Source organism: Narcine bancroftii, chromosome 1, assembly GCF_036971445.1.
Source record: "Narcine bancroftii isolate sNarBan1 chromosome 1, sNarBan1.hap1, whole genome shotgun sequence".
Classification (NCBI taxonomy): Eukaryota; Metazoa; Chordata; class Chondrichthyes; order Torpediniformes; family Narcinidae; genus Narcine; species Narcine bancroftii.
The window spans coordinates 152,249,524-152,268,203 of NC_091469.1; the positions used below are offsets into that span (position 1 = coordinate 152,249,524).

Below are 18,680 nucleotides of genomic sequence, written 5' to 3' on the forward strand. Positions count from 1 at the left end.
TCTTCAACACTCCAGGGAATAAAGTCCCAACCTGTTTAACCTTTCCTGAAGTCCAGGCAACATCCTCTGCACTCTTTCTATCTTATTGATATCTTTCCTGTAGTTAGGTGACCATAACTGCACACAATACTCCAAATTTGGCCACACCAATGTCTTATACAACTTTACCATAACATCCCAACTTCTATACTCAATACTTCAATTTATGAAAGCCAAGATGCTAAAGGCTATCTTTTCAACCCTATCCACCTGTGACACCACTTTCAGGGAATTATTCCCACGTCTCTCAGTTCTACCGCACCCCTCAGTGCCCGACCATTTACCGTGTATGTCCTTTCTTAGTTTGTCCTTCCAAAATTAAACACCTCACACTTGACTGCATTAAATTCCATCTGCAATTTTTCCAGCTGAGGTAAGGGGAGGGGTGGGAGTTGGGAGAGAGGCAGATGGGTGACAAGCAGAGAAGGAAAATAAATCAGATGAACTGGGTTGGGGATGGGGGGTGGGGGGATGCAGGGGAGTCAGCTGTACTCCGACCACAAATTTTAACCTTGATTTTAACTTGCAAATGGAATTAGTTAAAGCATGGGGCTGTCACAAACTTTATCAAAACAGCTTGGACGAGGGTGTCCCCACCAAGTTGTTCAGGGGTTTCCCCAACCAGAAGGCCTGGATGAACAATAAAATCCAGAACCTGCCGAGATCCAGATTGCAGCCATTTAAATCTGGAGATCCAGATCAGTACAACAGAAGCAGGTACGACGAGCGGAAAACTATCTCCCAGGCGAAGTGGAGATTCTGAGTGAAAATGGAAACAACGAGTAACCCCCGACAGCTGTGGCAAGGCCTAAATGCCATAACCTGTTTCAAAACAAAATCTGGTAAAGTAGATGGCAAAGCTTCTCTCCCAGAGGATCTCAACGTCTTCTCCACCCGATTTGACAACAGTAACAGCAAAGAACCACCCCTCTGCCTTCCCACGTCCCGATGATCTGATCCTGTCCATATCAGGGGATGACGTGCATGCTGTCATTAGGAGAGTGAATCAGAGGAAAGCATCCAGCCTGGATGGAGTACCTGGCTGAGTATTAAAAATTTGTGCTGATCAACTTACCAAGGTATTCACGGATATCTTCAATATCTCACTCCAGCAGGGCTTGGAACTAAGAAGAGTGTAGCAATCTACCTTAATGGCCATCAACCAGTAGCAATTACATCAATAGTGATGAAGTGTTTTGAAGGGCTGGTGATGAAGCAGATCAACTCCTGTCTGAGCAGTGACATGGACACATCCCAGTTTGTCTATCGTAGTAACAGGTCTATGGCGGATGCCATCTCACTGGCTCTACACCAAGCCCTGGAACACCTGGACAATAAAGATGCATACATCGGAATGCTCTTTATCAACTACAGTTCTGCATTTAACACCATTATCCCCTCAAAACTGAAAAACAAGCTCCAAGACCTGAGACTCAACATCCCAATGTGTCATTGGATCATAGATTTCTTCACCTCCAGACCACAATTAGTGAAGATTGGTAAGAACCTTTCTTCCACAATCTCCATCAGTACCAGAGCTGTATTCTTAGCCCCCTGGTCTACACACTTCACACCTTTGGCTTGGTGTGACAATAACACCATATGCAAATTTGCTGACGATACCACGGTAGTGGGTTGTATAAAGGAAGGGGATGAGTCAGCGTACAGGAGGGAGATTGAAAACTTGGCAAAATGGTGCACTAACAACCTTGCACTCAATGTCACCAAGACCAGGGAGCTGATTGTTGTCTCCAGGAAAGGAAAGCCAGAGGTTTACAATCCAGTGATCATTGGGGGTTCAGAGGTGGAGAGGGTGAGCACATTTAAATTCTTGGGAGTCACTCTCTCGGAGAATCTTTCCTGGACTCACCATCGTGAAGAAAGCATGTCAGCACCTCTACTTCCTCAGGAGTTTGTGCAGGTTTGGTATGCAATCAGGATCCCTGGCAAATTTCTACAGAGATATGGTGGAAAGTGTGCTGACCGGCTGCATCATGGTCTAGTATGGAAACACCAATACCCTTAAGCGTTAAGCCCTCCAAAAGGTAGTGGACACAACCCAGGACATCACAGGTAAAACCATCTCCACTATTGAGAACAGGGAGGTGTCAGAGAGCAGCAGCAATCATCAAAGACCCTCACCGCGCAGCACATGCTCTGTTCTTGCTGCTGCCGTCAGGAAAGGAAAGAGGTAAAGGTACCACAAGTCTGCAACCTCTCTACCATCAGACTCCTCAACAACAAACTTATTCAGGGACCCATTCAAACTCTCTTACTTGTGCACTTTATTGATTTTCTTTTTGTTCCCTCTGTATTGCACAGTTAGTTTGTTTACATCTGTTATTCGTTTATAGTTCGTTGTTTACATGTTTACACTGTGAAGAGTTTATTTTTTTGTACTACCAATTAGTGGTAATCCTGCCGCGCCCGCAGGTAAAAGGAATCTCAGCATTGGATGTGATGTCATGTATGTACTAACCATATAACCATATAACCACTTACAGCACAGAACAGGCCAGTTCGGCCCTACTAGTCCATGCCGTAGCAAATCCCCACCCTCCTAGTCCCACTGACCAGCACCCGGTCCATACCCCTCTAGTCCCCTCCTATCCATGTAACGATCCAGTCTTTCCTTAAATGTAACCAATGATCCCGCCTCGACCACGTCTTCCAGAAGCTCATTCCACATCCTCACCACCCTTTGCGTAAAGAAATTTCCCCTCATGTTCCCCTTATAATTTTCCCCCTTCAATCTTAAACCATGTCCTCTAGTTTGAATCTCCCCCACTCTTAATTGAAAAAGCCTATCCACTTTTACTCTGTCTGTCCCTTTTAAAATCTTAAACACCTCTATCAAGTCCCCTCCCAATCTTCTACACTCCAGAGAAAAAAGCCCCAGTCTGCACAGCCTTTCCCTGTAAATCCTGTCAACATTCTCGTGAACCTTCTCTGCACTCTCTCTATTTTGTTTATATCTTTCCTATAATTTGGTGACCAAAACTGTACACAGTACTCCAAATTTGGCCTCACCAATGTCTTGTACAATTTCATCATAACCTCCCTACTCTTGAATGCAATACTCCGATTTATGAAGGCCAACATTCCAAATGCCTTCTTCATCACACCATCTACCTGAGTATCAGCCCTGAGGGTACTATTTACCACAACTCCTAAATCCCTTTGTTGCAATGCACATCTCAATGGCCTACCATTTAATGCATATGACCTATTTAGATTTGCCTTTCCAAAATGTAACACCTCACACTTATCTGTATTAAATTCCATCAGCCATTTCTTAGCCCACTCCTCCAGCCTTTCTAAATCACCTTTTAATCTACGGTAATCTTCCTCACTGTCCACAACACCACCAATCTTTGTATCATCCGCAAACTTGCTTATCCGATTCTCCACCCCTACTTCCAGATCATTAATATATATGTAACAAACAATAGTGGACCCAGGACCGATCCCTGAGGAACTCTACTAGTCACCGGCCTCCAATTGGACAAACAATTTTCTACCGCTACTCTCTGACACCTCCCATCCAACCATTGCTGAATCCATTTCACTACCTCCTCATTTATACCTAATGCCTCCATCTTTTTTCCTAACCTCCTGTGGGGAACTTTGTCAAAAGTTTACTAAAGTCTAAATAGACAACATCCACAGCTTTCCCTTCATCAACCTTTTTTGTAGCCCCCTCGAAAAACTCAATCAGGTTTGTCAAGCATGATCTACCCCTGACAAAACCATGCTGATTACTCCCTAGCAATCCCTGTACCTCCAAATATTTGTAAATAGCATCCCTCAGAACACTTTCCATCAACTTGCCCACCACAGACGTCAGACTCACGGGCCTATAATTCCCAGGTTTACATTTAGACCCTTTCTTAAACAGCGGAACCACATGCGCCACCCTCCAATCCTTTGACACTAACCCCGTGGCCAGTGACATCCTAAATATCTCTGTTAATGGCCCCACTATCTGTCCACTAGCCTCCCTGAGTGTCCTTGGGAATATTTTGTCCGGTCCCGGAGATTTATCCACCTTTATCTTTTTCAACACAGCCATCACTACCTCCTCGGTTATCCTCATATGCTTCATTACCTCCCCACTATTTTTCTTTACCTCAACTGGTTCAAAATTTTTTTCCCTAGTGATTACCGAGGCAAAGAAATCATTCAAAATTTCCCCCATTTCCTCTGACTTCTCACTCAGCCTACCCTCGCTATCTACAAGGGGTCCAATTTTATCCCTCTCTAATCTTTTACTTTTAATGTACTTATAGAAACCCTTTGGATTTATTTTTACTCTGAATGCCAAAACCTCTTCGTGCCTTTTTTTGGCTTTTCTAATTTCTTTCTTAAGATTCCTTCTCACTCCTTGTAGTCCTCCTTCAAATAGTCAGCTCCCTGTTCTTTATACCTCTTGTACACCTCCCTTTTTCTCCTAACCAAATTTCCAATATTCCTCGAAAACCAAGCCTCCCTATGACTTCCAGCCTTTCCTTTGATCCTCACTGACAATAAATCTGAAATCTGGGGAATGCTGGGCTGTGGGGAAAGAGGGGAGGATAGAATGAGTCACTTTAGCTTGCTCTTGTCAAGACATGGCACAGGCCAAATGGGCACTGGTCCTACAAGAGCAAATTGGAGACTGCCCCATCCACCACTTCAACCCATGCCAGCCTGTGCATGAATCTGAATGACTGGGAAGAGGGCAAGAACTCGGATTTTGCGAATGGACGGCTAAGCCCAAAACTGATTGTAAACCCATTTCTTCTGTGGACATCAAATGTTTCTCTAAACGACACGAGCCACCATCACTTTTATAATGGAAACAGGCCCATAGCCCAACTTGCCCATTCCGACCAAGCCATTAACCTGAGCTACATTTGGTGCATCCTCCTCTAAACCTTTCCCATTCAATGTTCCTGTTCTTGTAAACACTGTCATTTTTTGGCCATTTCCATACACCCACCACCCTCTTGGTGGAAAATGGTCCCCCCGTGGTCCCTTTTAAATCTCTGACCTCTTGTTTTTAACATTCCTTTTCTGGGGAAAAGCCTCTGACTATTATGTTAAGCCCAACCTATCCAACGTTTCCTTATAATTGAAACCTACCTGTGCCTGCTGACATCCTTGTGAATCCTTTCTCCACCCTCATGAGTTTAACGGCATTGTCTCTATTGCTGAGTGTCCAGAACAACGCACCATATTCCAACATCTTGATCAATGTCCCAACTCCTGCACTGAATACCATCCAAAAATCCAATGAAGACAAACATGCTACCAGCTATGCTGCCATTTTAAAGGAATTTTGTTCTGTGAGCTCAAAAAGCATGAAATAATGGCGTGATCCTCAAGCTGCCCTTGAAAGATTAGCTCCCATCAAAGTTAATAGTTACCAGATTAAACCACTCACCCTTGCCTTTCTCAAGAAGCAACAGGCCAAAACAGGTATCAAGACATGAAATCACGGCAAGTTCAGTATGCATAGAAATTTGTTTACAACCTTGGCTGAGAGACAGCCTGCTTGTCTCTGAGCTGGGTGCCTTTTGGATTTAAGAATCAATGTTCCCACGACTTCTTAGCAACACCAGCTAACAATCCAGTGAAGGGCTGGATGAAGGGCTCAAGCCCGAAATGTTGATTATGTATCTTTGCTCCATAAAATATACTGTTTGACCTGCTGAGTATCTCCAGCATTATGCTTTTACATTTTTCTCCCCTTTCTGTTTAATAAGCAAATTGAAAAGTAACAAGATATCTTTCCCCAGCCCTGCAGCCATCCTTTTCCCTTCCTCAACTCTTTGGATGCGGGTATCACTGACTGGTTAAATACAAGCATTTTTTTTATTACCCCCCCTCCTCCCACTGTTTACAAACATTTAAAATCTCCAATCCATGCAAATTAAACCCCAGTATTGACAACCACAACTTACTTAGCACAGTCTGTAAAGAGCTCCTTGCAAGGACTCTGCTCCAGTCTCTCCTTACACTGCTTTACGGTATCCACAGGCACTTCAGGTAAATGGGCCACAGACTGCAAGTAGACATTGCCAACATTACTCAGTTCATTCCACAACTCCATTGACATGGATTTACAATAGGATTATCGAGTGTCCCGAAACATGCACTACTTCCTGTGCCACCACAGGGTGGACAGAGAAAGACATCCAAAGATATACTCAAAGTGTTCAGGATCAGTTCACTGTCGCATGTTCCAAGATGCGGTGAAAAAGGCTGTTTACTAGCTGTTCAGTTTGACACAACATACACAGCTCAATTCAGATGCAGTACAGAGTTACAGAGAGAGAGATCAGTTGACATGGAGCTATGAACTGACATACAGGAATGCTCACAGCAGAGGAAGAGCATTTGGGATGGCAGTGAGAACTTCAGTGCTGCAGATTAAGAAGAGGTCCTGCACAAGCAGTGGTAGAGGTTCTACCTTTTTAATTCGGCGACATTGGGACCTGGCCGAACCACAGAAAATGCTGGAAAACAGAAATTGACCCCTAAAGGAACCCCCTTATGTAAACATATCAAAGGTAGAACAAAGCTTAAAATTGGAAATAATACTGTGGGGCAGCACGGTTAGAACGTAGAACATAACAGCACAGTACAGGCCCTTTGGCCCTCGATGTTGTGTCGACCTATATATTCCTACCTAAAAAAAGTACTAAACCCTCTCTACCCCATAACCCTCTATTTTCCTTTGATCCTTGTGCCTAAGAGTCTCTTAAATTTCCCCAATGTTTCAGCCTCCACCACCATCCCCAGCAAGGCATTCCAGGCACCCACAACTCTCTGTGTAAAAAACATTTACTCCCGATGTCTCCCCTAAACCTCCCTCCCTTAACTTTGTCCACACGTCCTCTGGTGTTTGCTGATCTGGCCCTGGGAAACAGGTGCTGGCTGTCAACCTTATCTATGCCTCTCATAATCTTGTAAACCTCTATCAAGTCTCTTTTCATCCTTCTACACTCCAAAGTGAAAAATCCCAGCTCGGCTAACCTTGCCTCATAAGACTTGTTTTCCAATCCAGGCACCATCCTGTTCAATCTCCTCTGCACCCTCTCCATAGCTTCCACATTCTTCCTATAATGAGGTGACTAGACTGAACACAATACTCTTAAGTGTGGCCTGTTACTGTGCAGTAGGTATACATTTAGCAGTTAGCACAAGGCCTTTACAGAGCCAGTGATCAGGACTGGGTTTCAAGTCTCGTGCTGCCTGTAAGGAATTTGTACTAAGGGCGGCAAATTCAAACGTGCTGGTCCATGGGAGTTGCCGGACCACAGAGAATCAGATAAGAGAGGTGCAATCGGTTTATGTACCACCTCACAAGTCATTAAAATGGCTGTGATTTCTCTCACAACTTATCTGTCAATTAATTTAAACATCTTGAAAATTTAATTATTCCAAACTATGTGCACCAGATAAATAATTACAGTTGAACAGCGATTTAGAATCCAACTAAGGTGCACCAAGTCTTGGTCCCAAACACTGCTTTGTTGAATGTGCACTTGTAGAAGTGACCCAAATCATTCAGCCTCAATGTTTCCTCAACAAGATGGACTTAGGTGACACAGTTAGCACAACGTTGTAATGACGCCAGCAACCCGGGTTCAAATTTAGCACTGTCTGCAAGGAGTTTGTCCATTCTCCCATGTCTGTATGGGTTTCAAAAAACATAAGGGGGAGGGGGAGTTGTAGGTCAGCTGGGTGTAATTGGACAGCACAGGCTCAAGGGCCGGAAGGGCCCTATTACCGTGGTGTACGTCTAAATTTTAGTGTAAAATTAGAGTCATGGCATTATACCGTACAAAATCTGGGAAGGGAGTGCCTTTGGCCCACCATGTCCATGCCGATAAAGGTACCAAGCAGAGTTAATCCTATTGGCCCATATCCCTCTGAACCATTCCTCCCCACGAACCTGTCCAACTGCTATTTGAATATCATAATTGCACCCACCTCCACCATTTCCTCCGGCAGTTTATTCCACAAACCCGTCATTCTCTGGTGAAAAACAATGCCCCTCAGGTCCTCTTTATATCTTTCCCCTCTCACCTTAAACCTATGTCATCTAGTTTTAATCAAATTGCTATTTGAAAACGATACACCATGTGGTCAACCTGAGAGAGGAAAGTGATAACTTCAAAACAAAAACATACCAAATGCAAGTAAACAACAACTTTATAAAACCCAAAAGTGAGAATTTCCTCAACGTGCTTTATGATTAAATATTCCATGAGCACAGAGATTGTGGGAAATAAACTGCAAAAAGCATACCCCATTGTTGAAATAAGTTTCCAAGAGCTGAAGTCCATAATCCTGCCTTTTCTCATCTGGAGCCACTTCGTAATCTGCCTGGAAGCAAACACCATGATAGACACCTGTCAGCAATGGAGGAGAGAACTTGAACAGTCCGCTACTCTCATCCAAATGCGCAGTTCGTCAGGTAGCATCTGTGTGTAGAAACTCTATTCAACCCCAAAATGTTTCTTGTTCCACAAATGCTCTGATGGTTTTCTGTTTCAATGTAAATGGGGAGGCAAAGAAATCAAGAAGGTGAATCGGAGTGCTGCATTAAAAGAGAACCCAGTATTAACCAGGTTCGAATCCAACGCTGTCCGTAAGGAGTTTGGACGTTCTCCCCATGTGTGTGTGGGTTTCCTCCCACCCTCCAAAATGGTTGGGGTTGGAGGTTAATTTGGGTGTAATTGGGCGGCACAGGTTTAAATGGCCGGAATTGGCTTCTGTCGTGCTGTAAATAAAATTTAAATTAAAATTTTAAAAAATAATAAATTAAATTACTCACACCAACAAACACCGACACTTTGATGTGTCGTTTCCAACCCCCATTCCCCCCCCCCCCGCAAGACACAAGTACTCAACTCCACACAAGGGGCGACGTACGACGACCAATTAACTGACCAACCCACACGACTTTCAGATGTGGGAGGAAACAGGAGCACCAGGTGAGGGAGGAGAGAGAGCGGGGTGATGGGGTCATAGGGAGAGCGTGCCAACCCCACACATTCAACACCAGAGATCAGGACTGAACCAAGGTCACTGGAAATGAGGCAGCAGCTCTACATACTCCATCACTGTGACAGAAACAGTGCGGTTTCTAATCACTGACAACCACTCTTGAATCAGGCAACGTGCATTGGAATGAGGTGAGACTGGATTGGGTGGGACTTTTCTCCCTGAACCATAGGAGGAGAAGGGATGATCTTATACAGATTTATAAAATCTGAAGCTGCATAGACAGGGTACATAGTTTTTTTTTCCCCAGGGAAGGACAGTCTAAGATTTGAGAGCAGAGATTTGAAATCAAGGCAAGATCTAAAAAGAAAAAAAATTGGTAGAATGGCAGCACGGTCAGTGTAGCGGTTAGCGCAACGCCTTTACAGCGCCAGTGATCGGGACCATGGTTTGAATCTCACGCTGTCTGTAAGGAGTTTGTACGTTCTCCCCATGACTGCGTGGGTTTTCCCCGGGGGCTCCGCTTTCCTCCCATCGTTTGAAACATACCAGGGTTAAATTGGGCAGCATGGACTCGTGCCCGAAATGGCCTGTTACCATGCTGTATATCTAATTTTTTTTTTAATTTAAAATTCTTGTAGCCTATGGAGAGTTGCCATTGCCATCCGAATGAGGAGAGCAACGAAGAAAAACCCAAGGGTCACCCTTTTCCACTCAGAAAGTGGTGGGTAAATGCAACAAGCTGCCAGAGGAAGTGGGAAAGGCAGGTACAACGGTACCATTTAAACATCATTTAGACAGGGACATGATGAGGAAATATTTGGAGGCCATGGGACAAGCTTGTGGGCATGACTTGTTTGGCATGAGCATGCTGGACCAAAGGGCCAAATTCTGTGCTGTCAAACTCCATAATTCAACTAGGAAAGGTATTAGAGCTGTTCACCCTGGATCCAAAAGGTGACAGAAGTAAAGCCTTACCACAGCATCCAGAAATTCAATGCATCTCTTCAACTCAAGTCGAGTCTCGCAGAACTGCCGGAAAAGCAGCCTACCAATGGGTTGTTTGTCACAGAGGCTACTGTAATCTCTTTCTAGAGAAAAAAACAATTACATTCAAGAGCAGGTTAGTCACATGGCAAACTATGCAGTAAATTAAATATGAGCCCAGACTATATGTCCAGAACAACTGTAACATTTTGATTTTCAGAAGCTACAAAATTATACATCTCAAATATAAAGTTCAACAGCAAATTAGTCAAATGATTGACAGGTTTAACATCTTCAGTCCTGCTCCATTTCTTGACCTTTCTCCCTTGTATCTGTGTGGGTGTGACAGGAATTTAATTTCGTATGTGATAATCCTCCTCATTAGTCAGGAAGGCACAGCAACACCTACACTTCCCAGGAGGCTGAGGAGGGCCAGGCTAATGGACCCCATCTTGACAGACTTTTATAGGAGAACAACTGCAAGTGTCCTATCTGGCTACATCATTGTGTGGTAACTGCAAGTCATCAGTTCCGATGTCTATATAGAAAACAACCAAGAAGATCACTGGGGTCTCCCTTTCCTCTATAGACAATATTTCTAAATAGGGCTCACGGCATTATAGAAGACCCTTTTTGTAACCAGGAGTATTATCCAACAGGTCAGACAGTAAACTGCTCTGAACAAATGAATTCTGATGCACTTGTTCTTGGAAGGTCAACTAACCAGGCAACTCAAAAGTATTTCCCCAAATCAAAAGTTAGATCCACCCACAGATGAGCACGCACCTTGAGATTGACTCTCTTGAACAACTTGCTTATTTTAGGCATACTTGAGACAGTCCCTCCTGCTGGCTACAATACTAAGCCCACCCCATGGAGCAGCTCGTTCTCTTTTTCCCTTGAGATTGAGCCCTTGCTTCATTTCAGCGTGGGCAACACTGGGGAGTTAACTGCAAGACATGTGTTGGTACAGTGTGGGGGTCCATAGTTGAGATGTTTGATGGTGGAGGAGTATCAGCTGTTCTTGAACCTGATGGTGCGAGTCTTGTGGCACCTACACCTCTTTCCTGATGGCAGCAGCGAGAACAAAGCATGTGCTGGGTGGTGCAGATCCTTGATGATTGCTGCTGCTCTCCGATGACAGTGTTCCCTATAGATGCACTCGGTATTGGGGAGTGTTGAGATTTAATGCACTGGAGTTGTTTTGTTTAAACAAAGTGCCCCTGTGGCTACAGCAAGAATTTTGGTGCATCTATATAGTACTCAAGTGCAGGACAATAAACTCATCGTGCAAAGTACTATATTTTCACTCATACCGCACACAGGCAATTAATGCGCACACGCTTATAATGCACAGAAAATCTGAAATCATATAAAAATGTTGCCATATAGCGCACACACATGTGTACCACATGTGTAATATTAGTCAGTCCTGTCCAGCATGTTAATAATATGTCCTATCAAAGTGAAAAGTGTGCAGATAACATTATCAGCCTGTATAACTATCATCTGTATTCGATCTAGCCTCATCAGCCATAATCTAAAAATTCGTATAAAAGGCCCTCACATTTTGTGCTCCGCATACGTTACCTTTGAAATCTAGAGTGGTTTTGACAATGTGAGGAATCCAACGCAAATCTTACACCTCTAACTTCAAACTGAGAGTAGTTCTGAGAGGCGGAAGAATCCAGCAATGGAGCAGCACCAAGAAAATTCGAGGGTTGGCGAATCATCCATTTGTTGATGGAGGAACGAGAAAGGTGAGCTGGAGAAGATGAATCTAAGAAAATGCGCATGTGGTGGCCCCAAAGCTAAATGGCCCCAGTTAGAGTTTAACTTGAAGGAGTGGGTTCTTAGTCGAAGAGAACAAAATCAGGTTGTATCTACAGTCACCATTCAGATAAAAGCGAAGATGTTAGTATGTGAAAGAAGCATACTGGATTTCAAGGCGGGTTTCCCATAGATATCAAAGTTTATGAAGTGAAACATATTGTCATTAAAACTAGAACAATTGTAGGTCAGTGACTTCCAGATGATTGGGAAAAAAACATAAATTTTCGCCATTTTGTCGCCAATGAAATTTAAGAACTTAGAATCACACTTGCGGACATCATTAACATGGACGAAGCCCCAATGGCCTTTGGCATCCCCGCCACAAGAACTGTGGCTGTTTCTTGAACAAAATCTGTGGCCAAAACCACCACCAGACTTGAAAGGTCATGCTTTACTGTAGTCCTTGGCTGCACTGCAAGTGGCCCTAAATTGAAGCCAATTATCATATTTAAAAGAGTAGCATTGCTGAAAGAAAAAAATTGCCCACTGTGCACTGTACAGAAAGGTTGGATGGACACAAATGTTAAGAAACTATGGGTGGAAGGTGTCTTAAATAAATCATTATTCATATATGATTCCATGTCAGCCCACAAAGAGAATCAATCGTATGAGCCCAAAGGACTCCAAAACCCAGCAGCAATAGATATTTACCGTGACAAATGGTTACTTAAACAAAAGTTGTTTTTAATTATCTTTAAACATGAAAACAGAATCAAACTTTAACTTATCACTATTAACAACTAACCAAACTTAACCCCCTTCTAATTCTAAGCACACGTGTATGTAATGTGTGTGTAAGTTTAAGAAAAGTTCACAATTCAATCTTACTTCTCCTTCTTCCAAGTTCACTGGTTGCAGGCAATTCTTATACTGTGCACAGAATTTAACATGCATAAAGTTGCTCGAAAGGGAGGTTCTTGTAGGCTTGCAGAGAGAGATTTGTTGTTCCAGGATTTCCACAACTGAGGTACCACCATTAGTCACCTCAATGTTTCACTGATGAAACTTGCCCCATCAGGGTTCTCCAGATGATAACCTCTTTCTTTCAGGCTACCACAGAGTTCCTTTCTGTTCTTCTTATTCCAAAAGAAACATCACTTCCAGCCATCCGCCACTCTAAAGCTTCTGTTTCAGTTCCAACAAGCTCCTCCTGGCTTGTTACCGCTTTCTGTATCACACACAAAATCAAAGACTCCCTTCTGACTCTCTCTCCATCTGAGATTCAAACTGCCAGAAGCATGTCCTTCTCTCCCTCACTTGCAAAACCCCTGACCTTCCTTCTCCAGCAAAAAACAGGAGTTCCTCTTTTGGTCCATCTGTTGTTATAGGTAAACAATAACCTCTCAATGACCTTTCTGTGAAGAGGTATTAGGAGACGCCCTGTTTCTTGTTGTGGCTTTTAAAGACAATAGTCCATTCATTCACTTCAATTAACAGCCACTTGTGAAATCTCCACAGCGGTTCTTCATAACTTCTGTAAAGTCACTGTCAATATGAAATCTCCTGTATTTCAAATAAGATCTGTTTTAAAATGTGTGTATGTATGTAACCTACTCTAATTTTACCAATTTATCTCCCAAAAACATTCCCAAATATTCCATCAGAGAATTCAACACAAAAGACAATAAATTCTGTTGGCGCCCACATTACCGTAATTCTGGGTGGGCTGACATGTAAACTGCCCCACTCGATATTGCTGTTAATCGTCAGATCAGATGGGAGGAACGGATGCGGAACACCACTCATGAGTTCACCCCATCGGGACGCTTGAAAAGAGCAACCTGGACTGAAGTTTGCGAATGGGTTGCCAGAGTGTGGGAGAACACCAGTGGATTCAGAAAAGCTGGCATCTGATGGGGATTCCACCACTGATGACAAAAGCAGTTAACAGCAATGGTGTGTTTGTTTTGACTACAGTAGTGGAAGAATGGTTGCAGGCTATCCCAAAGTATTTTAATGAAGACAGTGAACAACAACCAGAAGGGTTTATGGATGATAAGGAAGGAGACGAATAAACGATATCATTATTTTACTTGCTATTTCAGATGTTACATGGTTTTTGACTTAGCTTTTTTTTCCCCCCAATAATTGCATTCAACCAATTAAAAATTAAATTTTAATGTAGAACCAGTTGATGCTCAAATAACTTCAATTTTATATTCAACATATAATAAAGTTCTGGTATAGCACTCTTACTGAGATACCCGGTTTGTAAAAAAAAACATGTAATGCATGCATTTAATATGCATAAACATACTATTTTAGTACCTCTCACTTCAAGCATAAATTTCCTCTTTTGTCCTTGAGTGGTCCTATTCCCTCCCTCCCCAGTCATTCCTCTTGTTTTTAATGCAAGTATAAAGTGCCTTGGGATTCTTCTTAATCTTGCTCGCCGAGGACACTTCAAGGCCCCTTTTGGCCTGCCTAATGCCCTACTTCAGCTTTTCACTGGATGATTGAAGTTGGTGAACAGTAGGGCCTCTCTTTTCTCTTTGGCTTGGCTTCGCGGACGAAGATTTATGGAGGGGGTAAAAAGTCCACGTCAGCTGCAGGCTCGTTTGTGGCTGACAAGTCCGATGCGGGACAGGCAGACACGATTGCAGCGGTTGCAGGGGAAAATTGGTTGGTTGGGGTTGGGTGTTGGGTTTTTCCTCCTTTGCCTTTTGTCAGTGAGGTGGGCTCTGCGGTCTTCTTCAAAGGAGGTTGCTGCCTGCCAAACTGTGAGGCGCCAAGATGCACGGTTTGAGGCGTTATCAGCCCACTGGCGGTGGTCAATGTGGCAGGCACCAAGAGATTTCTTTAGGCAGTCCTTGTACCTTTTCTTTGGTGCACCTCTGTCACGGTGGCCAGTGGAGAGCTCGCCATATAACACGATCTTGGGAAGGCGATGGTCCTCCATTCTGGAGACGTGACCCATCCAGCGCAGCTGGATCTTCAGCAGCGTGGACTCGATGCTGTCGACCTCTGCCATCTCGAGTACTTCGACGTTAGGGATGTAAGCGCTCCAATGGATGTTGAGGATGGAGCGGAGACAACGCTGGTGGAAGCGTTCTAGGAGCCGTAGGTGGTGCCGGTAGAGGACCCATGATTCGGAGCCGAACAGGAGTGTGGGTATGACAACGGCTCTGTATACGCTTTTCTTTGTGAGGTTTTTCAGTTGGTTGTTTTTCCAGACTCTTTTGTGTAGTCTTCCAAAGGCGCTATTTGCCTTGGCGAGTCTGTTGTCTATCTCATTGTCGATCCTTGCATCTGATGAAATGGTGCAGCCGAGATAGGTAAACTGGTTGACCGTTTTGAGTTTTGTGTGCCCGATGGAGATGTGGGGGGGCTGGTAGTCATGGTGGGGAGCTGGCTGATGGAGGACCTCAGTTTTCTTCAGGCTGACTTCCAGGCCAAACATTTTGGCAGTTTCCGCAAAGCAGGACGTCAAGCGCTGAAGAGCTGGCTCTGAATGGGCACCTAAAGCGGCATCGTCTGCAAAGAGTAGTTCACGGACAAGTTTCTCTTGTGTCTTGGTGTGAGCTTGCAGGCGCCTCAGATTGAAGAGACTGCCATCCGTGCGGTACCGGATGTAAACAGCATCTTCATTGTTGGGGTCTTTCATGGCTTGGTTCAGCATCATGCTGAAGAAGATTGAAAAGAGGGTTGGTGCGAGAACACAGCCTTGCTTCATGCCATTGTTAATGGAGAAGGGTTCAGAGAGCTCATTGCTGTATCTGACCCGACCTTGTTGGTTTTCGTGCAGTTGGATAATCATGTTGAGGAACTTTGGGGGACATCCGATGCGCTCTAGTATTTGCCAAAGCCCTTTCCTGCTCACGGTGTCGAAGGCTTTGGTGAGGTCAACAAAGGTGATGTAGAGTCCTTTGTTTTGTTCTCTGCACTTTTCTTGGAGCTGTCTGAGGGCAAAGACCATGTCAGTAGTTCCTCTGTTTGCGCGAAAGCCGCACTGTGATTCTGGGAGAATATTCTCGGCGACACTAGGTATTATTCTATTTAGTAGAATCCTAGCGAAGATTTTGCCTGCAATGGAGAGCAACGTGGAGAGGCAGGGCCTCTCTATGCCTGAAGTAAACCACAAGCTCTTTCATGAAAGTCTAAATGCAGAGTTTGAATTTTCAGTGTGAACCAGGGTAAGGAAAGCATAAATATTAAGGAGCTAATTAATACAATTAACAGGAATTTCAGGAGGAATGATGTTAGAAAATGCACCTTGCTACCACGGACAGTGGTGCGTTTATGGTTTTTAATCGTAAAGAGTTGAAGGGAAGATGCTGGACAGGAGAGGGAGAATTAGCGGGGGTACAGGGAAATCAGAAAGTGGAAGTGAAACAAACAAAATTGCCCCCTAAGGGGCTGAACAAAATCAACATATGGTGAGATGTAATTACACCTCTAGGTCAGCAGGGGTCATCCCAGTGACCTTGTCTATAAAGCAGTCCAGAGCTACAGTCCAGCCTTCCAGGTTTGTCTTGCAGAGAAACAAGACCCTCTTAGTGTACGTATTAGTTTATTAAAGCTGTCTTATACTCGCACTGCTGTTGTGGTTATTGTCAAGACAGCAAAGGAAAAAGATTGATCTGTGAAAGAGATTAGAGGTGTGCAAGGAGTGAACATAAATCCTGGCATTTCTACCTTTGTGCTGCAAATAAACAGTACAATTTGTACACAAGAACATAATAGGAGCAAGACACGGGTTTCAGGTGCTGGGGAGTAGGTACAGAGGAAATGTCAGGGGTAAGATTTTTTAAACGCAGAGAGTGGTGGGAGTGTGGAATGGGCTGCCGGCAACAGTGGTGGAGGCAGGTATCTTAAGAGAATTTTGGATCGGTACATGGAGCTTAGAAAAATAGAGGGCGATGGCAAAGCCTAGTAATTTCCAAGGTAGGAACATGTGGACCGAAGGGCCTGTATTGTTCTATAGGTTTTCTATGTTTTTACCTAAGAGTAGGCCATCTGTCACTGTCAAACCTGTTCCACCATTCAATGAGATCATGGTTGATCTGATGATAGGCTCATCTCCACCTATTTGCCTTTTCCCCATATCGCTTAGTTCTCCTACTAGGTAAAAATCTATCAAACCTTGCCTTAAATTTGTTCATTGAGGTCACTTCAACTGCTTCAATAGGCAATGAATTCCATAGATTCACCACCTTCTGGGAAAAGCTCTTCCTCCTCATTTCTGTCCTAAATCTACTACCATGAAACTTGAGGCCATGTCCCTTAGTTCTAGCCTCCCCCACCAATGGGAACTTACCTATTTCAATCCTATCTATGCTTTTCATTATTTTATATATTTCTAGAAGATCCCCTCTCATTTTTCTAAATTCAAGCAAGTGCAGTCCAGTTGACTCAATCGCTCATTGGCTAACACCCTCATGTCTGGAATCAATCTCATGAACCTCCTATGCACCACCCCAAAGCCAGTACATCCTTTCTCAAGTTAGGAGACCAGATGTGGCTTCACTAGTTGCAGCTTAACTTCCCTGCTCTTAAATTCAATCCCTCCAGCATTGAAGCCCAACATTCCATTTGCCCTCTTGATAGCCTGCTGCACCTGCAAACCAACATTTTCTGATTCACGCACAAGCACTCCCAAGTCCTTTGGCAAGGCAAAATGCTGTAATCATTTGCCATTTAAATAATCTGATCATGCATTTTTCCCTTCCAAAGTGGATAACCTCAAATTTACCAGCATCTGTCAGACCCTTGCCCACTCACTTAACCTATTTATAGGTCCCTGCACTCGTTACACAATTTGCTTTTCCACTCAATTTAGTGTCATCTGCAAACTTAGATACACCACACTCTGTCCCCTCTTCCAGATTATTAATGTACATTGCGAATATTTGTGGGCCCACTACCAACCCCTATGGCACCCCGCTCTCCACTGATTGCCAACCAGTACATATTTTCTGTTTTAATTATGTACTTGGAATAAGGACGTCAAATTAGATAGTGAAGATGACCAGATATTGACCACAGGACATTATCTGCTGAACCACTTTCTGCTGGACAATGCATTATCCTCCAAGTTATTTTGTTAATTTGTAACCATTTATGAAAACCAATAAACCTTTGTATGATTTGCTCTGAGTTTACAAAAATTCTTTATTCCCCTAGTACCAGCTAATCTGATATCTTGGTGGTTAGAGCACTGGTCTTGCAAACCAGGGGTCGCGAGTTCAATCCTCGCTGGGGCCTCATTTCTGTGAGGGGCACTGGACAAAGTGGTGACTCTCTGCCTTCCTTACGGTAATCAAAATTAAAGAATTTCATGCGTGTTACATTTTAAATGTAGTATTATGTGATAATAATGGAACTTTTACCTTTAGTATCCAGGCAACATGAGTGGACTTCCTTAAATTCACCCAATGTTCCCGAGAATCCACACTACTGAGTGACACAGAATTGTTGAATTGGCTAGGACTTTTTAAAATATTTTTAGTGATTGTTATATTGTGCAAAATTGAACAGTACAGCTATATGTTGCAATGTACAATTCAAAAGGTACGAATTTAAAAAAATAAACCTTATAGTTCAAAACCTCTACCACTAAGCAAGGTTAAAAGTTAACACATAGGAATCAAGCGACAACAACCTGGAGTTGGACAGCACAGCACCAAAGCTTCAGAACAACCCTAATTCTTTAGGTTACGATAACAGTCCATAAATGGGCCCCACGTCTTTGTCCATGTAGAGTTAGGTGGCTGAGGAACAAAGACAAGATGGATGGACGCAATTTTTCCCCATAGTAGGGGAGTCTAAAACTAGGGGGTACAGACAACCCTTTGGACACTAGCCATTTTTAACCTTTCATAATA

General features: G+C 43.6%; 1 protein-coding gene across 11 annotated transcripts in view; it reads right to left on the reverse strand.

Moving 5' to 3' along the window:
- LOC138765122 (G protein-coupled receptor kinase 5-like) overlaps positions 1-18,680 on the reverse strand; it is a 203,458-nt gene that overhangs the window by 60,845 nt on the left and 123,933 nt on the right. For 8 of the 11 annotated variants that reach the window (XM_069941964.1, XM_069941908.1, XM_069941941.1 and 5 more), the window contains 3 exons: positions 10,015-10,127; positions 8,338-8,415; positions 5,985-6,085 (listed from right to left, as the gene is read on the reverse strand). In XM_069941964.1, coding sequence (XP_069798065.1) covers positions 5,985-6,085; positions 8,338-8,415; positions 10,015-10,127 — 292 coding nt within the window. The remainder of the gene's footprint in view (positions 1-5,984; positions 6,086-8,337; positions 8,416-10,014; positions 10,128-18,680) is intronic. The other 3 variants (XM_069941970.1, XM_069941978.1, XM_069941928.1) reach the window with 2 other exon arrangements.